This window comes from Rattus rattus, chromosome 4 (assembly GCF_011064425.1).
Source record: "Rattus rattus isolate New Zealand chromosome 4, Rrattus_CSIRO_v1, whole genome shotgun sequence".
Taxonomy (NCBI): Eukaryota; Metazoa; Chordata; class Mammalia; order Rodentia; family Muridae; genus Rattus; species Rattus rattus.
In genome coordinates this window covers 138983791-138993874 of record NC_046157.1, presented here as the reverse complement: position 1 = coordinate 138993874, position 10084 = coordinate 138983791, and the positions used below count along the sequence as shown (strand labels likewise).

At 43.9% G+C, this 10084-nt stretch overlaps 1 protein-coding gene across 1 annotated transcript; it reads left to right on the top strand.

Annotated features, from left to right (window-relative positions):
* The first annotated feature begins 4817 nt into the window (after positions 1-4817).
* LOC116899459 (gamma-crystallin A) lies at positions 4818-7716 on the top strand. Its single transcript, XM_032901244.1, has 2 exons — positions 4818-5802; positions 7384-7716. The coding sequence occupies exons 1-2, from the start codon at positions 5680-5682 to the stop codon at positions 7654-7656; spliced, it is 396 nt and encodes a 131-aa protein (XP_032757135.1). The 5' UTR covers positions 4818-5679; the 3' UTR covers positions 7657-7716.
* The last annotated feature ends 2368 nt before the right edge of the window (positions 7717-10084 follow it).

Here is a 10084-nt window from a genome sequence, read left to right as displayed (position 1 = left end):
CTTATGTTCCTCCTCCTCCTCCTCCCAAAAAATGACAAGAATAATCGTACCCACCTCTTTAAGCCACGGATAGATCAGGGTTATGGGACGAGTGGTGAGAATGGTACTCAGTACATGGCAATGCCCAAATAGACATCCGCAGTGACTAGCTTTAATACTCGAAAACCACTTGTCAAAATTGACTCTGCTGTTTTTCCATTTGTTCAATCAAATACGGTGGTTTATTTTAGCATCTGCACCTAAAATGTCCCGGATGAGAATTTTACCACAGAGAGAGAATTTTGTCTTTTTTTGTTTCATAGCATCTCTCCAATTCCTGCCTTTTCTTCTGCCCTGTCCATCCACTCCTCAACTATTATGTGGAATAATTTAGTGTCAGCTTGGAGACAGATGGGGATGGAGGGAAAGTAGAAGGATCGTGTGGTCTTTGCTGTCCTCCCCGTGTTTACTCTGAGTTCTCAAGATAAGTACAAGGTGATGTCAGAGACACCAAGTTGGTGAACGTGACAGAAACGGAAATGGGGGCTCTCCAGAGGTGAAGCTGGGAGTCTGAGGTGTTTTAGGGATCTGAGATCCAAAGAATGGGAGATTCCAGATGAGCTGGAGGGTCTAGGGGTAGGAAATAGGAGAGTTTGGAACTGAATAACAGGCCTGTGTTTGTAGTTGAAACCTAAAATAAAATCTCCATTCACTCAACTGCTGTGCCATACATGTTTTGAATGTGCATCTTTAAATCAACTGAACCATATGGTGCTTGGGATTTGTTTAGTCCTCAGAAATAAATGGACTGATTGATTAGAAATATAAGCAACACCACCCACCCACACACACACACACACATTACATGCACACACATATATACACACATGTACACATACACACATATACACACATGCATACACACATACATACACACACATATGCATGCATACATACTGCATGCACACACACTTTTAAAATAGAAAAGAAATACAACCTCCTCACTGGGGCTGCTTTGGGACTTCCTGTGCTGTTTGGTTTTCTCAAACCTTAACACTGTTCTAAAGATAGAAAGCTGAGGAAACAGCCACCTGTTGGTTTTTCTTTTGAAGACATTTACTCTAATGAGATTTCAGGGCATAGACTTTCTCAAGGTTCATTCTTGCTTCTGAAGAGCTGTATAAAGGACAGCTTTCAAAAGAATTTGGAAACAGCAGGCTTTGGGAAGCAAGTTAAAGCAACAACCAGAAAACAGTAAGACCCCTAGACACAGGTCACATGGACACCTGTGAGTGTGCACACACCACACACCCTGATAACCTGGACAAATCGTATGAAGACCGATCTCAAGAACTGGTTCATAGACCTGCTCCTGCGTAGCCCTGTGTAATAAGAGCATAGCTCTAAATACTTGAGTTTTAGATATCATTTGGGTGTTATGTTTTCTAAATATAATGTCATCTCGTATACTTTCTTCCACAATCACCAGTGGCTTTCTGACAACAGCAGAACTTTCACTTCCTGCTTACCTTGTGTGTGTGTGTGTGTGTGTGTGTGTGCCCGAGCACATGCGCACGTGTGCAATGATCTGCAGGTCACGGGGACTTGTAACTACTCTAGGTAATCAAATAATAGCGAATGGCTCTGGGGTGCTAGTCTGACCAGCAGACGTCTTCCTAAGCACAGCACTGTTCTCCTGACTCCATCCGAGACTCAAGCCCATTTTTAAACAAACCCCTTCCAACAAGATGTCTTAGTGAAAACAGAAAACCCATTGGTACTTTCATTTTCACGCATATTATTTGTATAATTTAGGCATTTTGCAACTCCTGGGTATGGTTTTTAAAACTGCTTCATAAAATATAATAATAACAATAATAATAGTAATGATAATACATCAAAATTACAGTGGAAAAATAAAAGAATTCTCCTTTCCTTACACTCCTTTTCCATGATTTATAATTAACAGCTATTAACCTTCCTTATGACTTGTCAATAGTTGTTATACACATATTTATGTATGTACCACTGGTTTGTTATCATTGAATAAGGTAAATATTTTATTAAATGTGTATAAAGTATGCTTTTCTGTTGTTTTCTTTTTAAGACAGGATTTTTCTGTGTAGCCCTGGCTGTCCTGAAACTCACACTGTAGACCAGGCTGGCCTCAAACGTAGACACCCACATCAAAAGCATGCGCCATCACCGCCTGGCTGAGAGTATGCTTTTATGGTTTTTCATTTGAGGAAATTGTTTATCTTATATATTTGGAATTCTTCATTTTCCCTGTAAGTTTTAAACCCTTATGTAACAAATCTTTCTTCCCAATGTTCTTTTTATTTCCAGACACAGAGTTTTGTCACAAACTAAGAGAAAGACAAAAACTTTTTAATACTCCCAGCTTTTCTGGGGAACATTTAAGTGGGTGTGTTTGTGTTTGGTTGGTTTGGCTAATTTTATTTTGTACTAGTAGCTTGTTTTAATCAGCATGGATATGAGCAATATTTCCTGGCAAAGCTAATCTCCCTACACTTTACTTTCTTTTCTATAAAAGAAAACATACTGGGTACCTTACAGGGTTAGTTAAAGAATGAAATGATTAGCATATGTACAAAGGCTCAGAGAATCACCCAAACCATAGCACATAGAAAGATATCTGTCCACTTTCTTCCTGGAGAACCCACAGTATCACGGAAGGAAGCCAGATAGGAGGAGGAGGAATCTAAACTTAAATTCAAAGTAATAGATGGAAAATCTAAAATAGTATGCTACCAGCACAGAGCTGAAGAATGAATTATGTTGGGCAGCACTAGACCAAAGAAGTGTGACTTTTGTGATTATTTTTAAAATTTGATTTGGAGACAATTGCAAGCTTCGAGAGATGTTGCCTTAGAACAAATGACACAGATTCACATCTGTGTTGCTGTCTGTTCCACCAGCTTAGTGACTTTCTCTTTGTCTATCCTCTCTGCTGTCTTTCGCTTGTGTTTACAAACATTGATAAACAATCTTTTCTGAGCTATTAAAACTTGTGCATAACCTATCAACGCACCCTGTATATTTTACTTTGTGCCTCCTAAGAAAAGCAAAGTTGTTTCCTTAAGTAACCAATTATTAACTTCAGAACCTAAAACATTGCTACTTTTATCCAATCTATCACTCACATAGCATTTTTGTCCACTTAAAGGGGATAATGTCCCCTTTAAGGATCCAACATGAGATCACATACTGCCTTCAGTTGAGAAATACAATTCCTGTTCAGATATTTCAGAATTGTTCCAGGGAAATTCCTTTACATCTCCATCTATCTAACCCATCTGCTGGTATCTGATATTTGACCTTAACTCCAATAGAGAGCTAGTGTGTATGTCTGTGTTATACAGATGTGCTTGGTACCAAAACCATCCTTTCTTTCTGCAGATCACTTAGAAACATGGACTAGCACCGTGGATGCGTAAGAGCTTCTAGGAGCAGCCAGGATGCACCGCCTTAAAGCCACAGCTGTCGCCGGCAGCACACGCTTTTCTGCAGTTAGCTCTTGATGTGAACTGCATTGACTCTCAAGTTTGCCACTGAGCTGTCTTCTTTTGGAAGCATATCTTCCAGTTTGACAAACGGAAGAAGTGTGTCTGTCTATCCTATGCTATTTCATTCTATGCCTGGAAGACTGCTGGAGCATCCAGAGGGGGTCCACTATTTCTGGGTGTGACCAGACAATCTGGCTTTGATACACATTTTAGCAAATGTATATCATTAAATATTGCATAGAATTCTACAGAAGGAGGCCGTTTTCCAAAAGCTTTAATCCCAAATCAAATCAATGTCTCATTAGCATACTTCCAAAATAGAGAAAATGTAAACTCATTCCATTTCAATAAAGTTTGAAAGAGAAATGGATGCCTGCTCTCTCTGGGTAGAACATGATGACCAGTAGGGAAAGAGAATGGGCTGCTCTTTTTTAAGTGCCAACAAGGCACATGGCTTAACCGGTGAGCAAAACAACTTGGTCAGGTGAATGTCAGAACACATCATTCCATCTCCCCATTCCTAAAGACTGGGACAGCCATCTCCTTGCATGAGGGTCTTAAGGGAGTTTGTTGACCTCTTCTGAAAATAGTGAGGTACTCCCATGGGGGGTCATGGCTGGGGAGGTCAGTGTGGGCCTTTCCACAAGGGGCTTAATCACAGTTGCACTTGAAGTTCACCAGGACACTTGGGAAGCTAGGATAGAGGCAGAGGAGGACATCAGTGGCCCGTAGCCCTCACCAGTGCTCCAGCCACCGAGGACTTTGCCCACTCGGCTTCTGCGCAGCCTCACTGGCTATGAGAAGACACTTCCTGCTGTGTATCCTTCCACCATCTATCTGTACATGCCCTGGAAGGGATGAAGTGATGCCTGAGGACTTTCATGTGCCTGCATTGCTAACTCTAGTCAGGTGTCCTCATGGGCATGACTCCACTACCTAAAATATGCACAGGATGAGATGACAGCAGATAATCCAAGGCTGGACCATCCTCCATGCCTGCAATAGGCAAGCACATGGAGGAAAACAAAGAGGAAAGTTCTTATAGCTCTCACCCTGGCTCAGGAAACCAACAGTTTGGTGAGGGAAAATACAGACAAGCCTGAGCACTGGTTTTAAGAACAAAAGGTAATCCTGGAAGAATTATATGTATATGCTATATAGATCATATATACTTATATTTATATATTATAGATATATGCTTTTAACCATTAACTTAAACATCACACATTTAAATTTCATTTTACTGCTTTCATCTGCTGAATTCATAATATAAATATATATATAATAGAAAAATTTTAAAAATTTTAAAATCAAAAGGAAGAAATAAAACGAAGGCCTCTATATAAACTTACCTACCATTCACTGATGACCAGGGTTGACATTTTAGTCTATACACAGGTCTAATCTTTTTATCTTAAACATGTGCAAGTTTTCAAAACATCAAACCCCCATACTACAGGTAAAGACGTGCAACTGTCTTTCATTTAGAGAAATTTGTTTATTTTTCTGCTGCTGCCTCTTGGTGCCTGAGTGTGGCTCTGGAACTCGTGTGATTCTCATGAGCTCCCACAAACGGAGGCACCACCCTCCACTCAGCAGTTTCTATAGGCAAACACTGCGAAACGCTGCGTACATAATGCATTTCTAGAGCGCTGCATAGGGTGAGAAGCGCGCCCTTTGTCTCCAAGGTCATAATGGCTCTGCTGACTTGAATTCCTTTCACTGAGCTAGTAAGGACAACTCGAAAATGCCAGAGAGAATGAGAGCCCCCTACCCCATGATCCCAAATGAAAAAGCGAGAGAACACAGAAATCCCCTTACACATTACCCCCCAGGCCCCTTTTGTGTTGTTCTTGCCAACACAGCAGCCATCCTGCTGTATATATATCAGCTGCCACTCCTGTCCCCATCACACTCAACACTGACCATTTGCTGTCAACAACGATGGGAAAGGTGAGCCAAGGGCGAACCCTCCAGGTCTGTTGAGTGCCCCCTCTGTGTGGGGGATGCGCCTTCCGGTTAACCATGTGTTGTTACCCCTTCTCCTTTACAGATCACCTTCTACGAGGACCGCGGCTTCCAGGGCCGCTGCTATGAGTGCAGCAGCGACTGCCCCAACCTTCAGACCTACTTCAGCCGCTGCAACTCCATCCGCGTGGACAGTGGCTGCTGGATGCTCTATGAGCGCCCCAACTACCAGGGCTACCAGTACTTCCTGCGACGCGGGGACTACCCCGACTACCAGCAGTGGATGGGTTTCAGCGACTCCATTCGCTCCTGCCGTTCCATTCCCTATGTGAGTAGTGCTGCAGCCGTGTTGATGTGAGAACACTGGTCTTCCTTTTGGCCAGTTTGTTCCCATTTCTGTTCTAATGTTCTCAGCAAGGATAGGAATGCTTGACAAATGCTCACACTAAAATCAAGGCCCGACTCTTACAGCTAAATAGAACGAACATGTATACACACCCTAACAGCAGTATAAGCAGTATATTGTTTCTTACTTAAGGGCATTAGTGTTTTAAGACATAAGAAACCACAACAGGACCTTTAAAACTAAACTTGGCTGAATAAGCACATACCCTTCAGCCATAAAAGAAGGAAATCCTGTCATTTGTGGTGACATGGATGAACCTGGAGGTCACTGTGCTAAAAGGAAGGAGCAAGGTACGTAATGATAAAGGCCACAAGTTCTCATTTGTATGTGGGATCTACAGCAGCAGGTTCATGGAGGGATGAAGATCGGGGTTGGGGATTTACCTCAGCGGTAGTGTGCCTGTGTAGCAGGCATGCAGCCCTGAGTTCTGTTCTCAGCGTAAAAATGAGAGAGAGAGAGAGAGAGAGAGAGAGAGAGAGAGAGAGAGAGAGAGAGAGAGAGTTACTAGAGGCTAGAGTGGCAAAGCCAGGGACCAGAGGTTTGGAATGACAGTCAGAAAAAGAAAAATTACAGCTAGAGAGAACTGTGTTCTAGAAATCCGTTGTGTAGCATGGTGATGACAGTTCATGTTATGTATTAGTTATTAAAAATACTGAAAGGTAAGGCTGGAAGATGGCTCAGTGGTTAGGAGCACTGGCTACCCTTCTAGAGGACCTGGGTTCAGTTCCCAGCGCCCACAAGTGGCTCACAACTGAGGACTCCAGTCCTCAGGAATCCCATGAACTCCAAAAGCACAACTCAAGTAGTAAACTTACAAACACACAGGTAAATACTTACAGACATAAAATAAAAAGAAATACATCTTAAACACACAATAAAAAATGCTGAAAGAGGGAATCTATGTATTCTCAGGACAAAATCAATGGTTAGAGCTAGTCAGATTTTATTGATGAGTTTTTTTATTTCACTATACACTCACACTCACCTAGAGCCTAGAACAATGTGTGTCAACTCGTGTGGTTTTGGTTTTTTTCAATAAGTCATTACTGACTAGTCTGTTATGAAACACGTGACTAGAATTTCATGAGATAATGTCTACATCACCTGTCTGAAAGGAAGGAAGGAAGAGAGAAAGAAAGAAAAGCAAAAAGAAAAGGAAAAGACAAAGAAATTTATGTGGACTCGAAGTAAATCCAAATCATTGCACATCATGCATACAAAAGGCAGCTTCGAAGTAAGCTTGGTAGGATTTGGTTCCACGGGCAGTAAATGCTTTCACTCCCTGCCTTTCGGTATTAGTTTCCTTCACAAGAGTTCACTGGTCAGGTCAGCTTTATGTTAGTGCATTTCCTAATCTGTTACAACAGCAGCACAAGGAGTAGGCTTAGGGGAGACGCACACTTGACAGATTCGCCCGACAGCCGTGTTTTGTGACTGTGCACGCAGGCTGCAACTCTGAGCGCATACATCGCTGTTTCTCCTCTTCTGTCTTCCTTACAACAGACCAGCTCTCACAGGATAAGGCTGTACGAGAGAGATGACTACCGGGGCCTTGTGTCTGAGCTCACGGAAGACTGTTCCTGCATCCACGACTGCTTCCGCCTCAACGAGATCTACTCCATGCATGTGCTAGAAGGCAGCTGGGTCCTCTATGAGATGCCCAACTACCGAGGCCGCCAGTACCTGCTCAGGCCTGGAGACTACAGGCGCTACCACGACTGGGGCGCAATGGATGCCAAAGTCGGCTCTCTGAGACGGGTCATGGATTTGTACTAAGCCCCATTTTGCTTGTTACAACACACACATGCAATAAATATACAACTTGTGTTCCTGGCACTAAGTGGCTGTCGCTTATCTTCAATATCTAAATCCTATTTAGTGGTGTCCTAGTAAACTTAATCCTGAAAGAGGTTTCAAATGTCCACCCTCTGTCCTCACATCTTCACTTGCAAATGTTCATTGCAATGAGTCATTGTCTGGTTCATGGCCTCTGGCTTCTGTGACACCATCATTATCAGATCCTCACCAGAACTCCTCCTGGTTATCTTGTTGTTGTCCTATGTCATGGAGATCCTGCAGCTTTGGATCAGCAGGACTGTTTCTTTCACACATCCCAGCCATTTGCAGATGATATACATTTTGGGGTCAACTCTCAGCCCTGGACCTGGGCCTGGTCGGCAGCTGAGTTGGTCAGCCTGCCGGCTTTCCCTTATTTGTACCACAGGACAGGACAAGCTCTCTAGCACTGCTTCAGCTAGGCTACCCAATGCTGCCATTGGCAGGAGCCAGGACTAGCTCTCCTGCTCTCACCCTCTGGACTGACTCAATCCTGCCTTTGCCATTAAGGTCAGCTCCACTGTGTTGCCCACTCAAGGTACATGGCCCGCTCTCCTGAGTGTTACAGACAATGAAGGGACAAGGATAGCTCTCTTATTCTCATGATCCCAGAGCCGGCTCTCCCCATTGCCACAGATGGTGAGGGGTGAGGAGGAACCGGGGCATCACCCCGCACCTATGCCACCTCCTGGCACGGCCAGCCCTCCTGATCTCACACCCTCAGGGCTGGTTCTACACCCTACTACCAGGGTCAACGCTGCTGTGCTCTCCAGGCAAGGTACAGGGCTCATTTCCTGAGTGCTAAAGCTGGTGAGGGGCAGCGACAGTTCTCCCACTCTTATGACCCCAGGGCCATCTCTTCCAGCTGCCCCAGGTGGTGGGAGCATGAGAGGGTAGGTGTTTTTGTTTTCGATTGAGGCACGGTTTCTCTGTATAGCCTTGGTTGTCCAGGAACTCACTATGTAGACCAGGTTGGCCTCAAATTCAGAGATCCCCCTGCCTCCGCCTCCGCCTCCGCCTCCGCCTCCGCCTCCGCCTCCGCCTCCGCCTCCGCCTCCGCCTCCGCCTCCGCCTCCGCCCCCCCGCCCCGCCCCCGCCCCCGCCCCCCCCCTCCACGCTGGGATTAAAGGTGTGAGCCACCATCACCTGTTGATAATATTCTTAAATTAAATTAACATTTAATTTTAATTAAATCCCACCAAAGAGAAAACAAAAAAAAAGTGTTGGTGAGGATGTAGAAAAGTTGGAACCCTTTTAAATTTTCGACGGGAATGTAAAATGATGCTCCTTCTGTAGAAACTTTGTTATCCCTCTAAATCAGTTGCCTTAGGGCCTGGCAATTCCACTCATGGGTGAACAATCAAAGGAACTGAAAATAAGGGTTCAAACGGAAATCTATACATGAATTTGCATAGTAATACTTTTCATTACGGTATGGCAGCTAAAACGGGGACGCAGCCCAGTGTCCTGATGTCGATAGATTGCCAGACAAACACAGTGAGAGGTGATAGCTGGCCATCAGGAGGAATGAGGTGCTGATGTACGCCATGATAGTGTACAAAGAAGACTCACACAGACCACAGATGACACAGATCACACACGAGTGAATCCAGTTATATGAAGTGCCCAAAACTAGAAAGAGCATTAGTGGCTGCTTAGGGCTGAGGGGATGGTTAGCTAAGGTTGTGAGCTCTGGAGTACAGCTTTTTGTTGAGGCGATTAACATATCTGTACACACACTAAAAACACTGAACTGTGAACATGGAACGGTATGGCCAAAGCTGTCTCAAAACACTCCCCATCTGATTCAGAAAGCTTCTTAATTGAAGGTATTCTTTCTTACTGAAAGAACATGTGGGGTAAAATGAAATTATAAAGCTCAAAACACTGGGACTCCAACCAGTATCAACTATGCAGAAAAACCTTTGGCTTGCTGGGAGCTTGGCTAATTCACTTCGCTATCCCACTGTGTTAGGTGACTAATGACTTGCAGCTGGTGCATTCGAATTTCCTTTTTAACAAAAAAGGTAAAGGCCTGGGTCAGGTCTCATGGAAAACATCTGTGCTAACTTGAAATCTCATCTCCTTTTAGTCTAGAAGAACTGAACAGTACAGAAAACTGCATTTCAGTTCATAAGACCTAATGCATTCCCTGTTTTCATTTTCCAAAATAAGGGGTGTGGATAAGGTTGCGTCCTTCAAGCGCAGATGTGATAAGGCCCTGTAGGGTTTCTAGGTGAGATGCATCTGTGGTTCAGTGCTCGGTCTGGATCCCATAAACTTGGTTTCGGTCTGTCCACCTTGTGGCTGTGTGAGCTTGAGCGAGGTCTGTGTTCTCCCTAGTTTCGATTCTGCACTTTCATGCTCT